The 504-nt window shown below is 71.6% G+C and overlaps 1 protein-coding gene across 3 annotated transcripts in view; it reads left to right on the top strand.

Moving 5' to 3' along the window:
* The first annotated feature begins 16 nt into the window (after positions 1-16).
* STX3 (syntaxin 3) overlaps positions 17-504 on the top strand; it is a 6,264-nt gene continuing 5,776 nt past the window's right edge. For all 3 annotated transcript variants that reach the window (XM_005426508.2, XM_031061569.1, XM_031061570.1), the window contains exon 1: positions 17-74. In XM_005426508.2, coding sequence (XP_005426565.1) covers positions 45-74 — 30 coding nt within the window. In that variant the 5' untranslated portion in view covers positions 17-44. The remainder of the gene's footprint in view (positions 75-504) is intronic.

Raw genomic sequence — 504 nt, 5'->3', positions numbered from 1 at the left:
CAGGACGGGGACCCCGCCGCGGCCCCCCAGCCTCCGGGGGCACCATGAAGGACCGGCTGGAGCAGCTCAAGGCGGTGAGGGACCCCCGGCGTGGGCAGGGGACAGGGGACACCCTCGGGGGACCCCTCAGGAAAAGGGTGGCACAGGGATGGGGGTCCCCGAGACCCCACCCCACGGTGGGCAGGGACACCACGGGGAGAGGGGACCCCGAAAACCGAGTCTGGGGTGGATGGGGACGTCACGGGGTGGATGTCACCGAAATGCCACGCCACGGTGCTGGGGGTGTCGCGGGGATGGGGGGAGCTCAGGCCCCATCCCATGGTGGGCCGGGGTCTCAGGGACACCCCAATCCATGGTGGGTGGGGACACCACGGGGGGATGGCACCGAGAGCCCACCCTGCTGTGCGTGGGGTGTCACGGGGGTCACCCCACGGCAGGTGGGGGACCCTGAGCCTCCCTCCAACGAGGGGCTCAGCTGGGGGGATCATCCCTGCGAGGTTTGGG

The sequence above is a fragment of the Geospiza fortis genome, unplaced genomic scaffold (assembly GCF_000277835.1).
Source record: "Geospiza fortis unplaced genomic scaffold, GeoFor_1.0 scaffold450, whole genome shotgun sequence".
In the NCBI taxonomy this organism is placed as follows: Eukaryota; Metazoa; Chordata; class Aves; order Passeriformes; family Thraupidae; genus Geospiza; species Geospiza fortis.
This window is presented reverse-complemented; position numbering and strand designations above follow the sequence as displayed.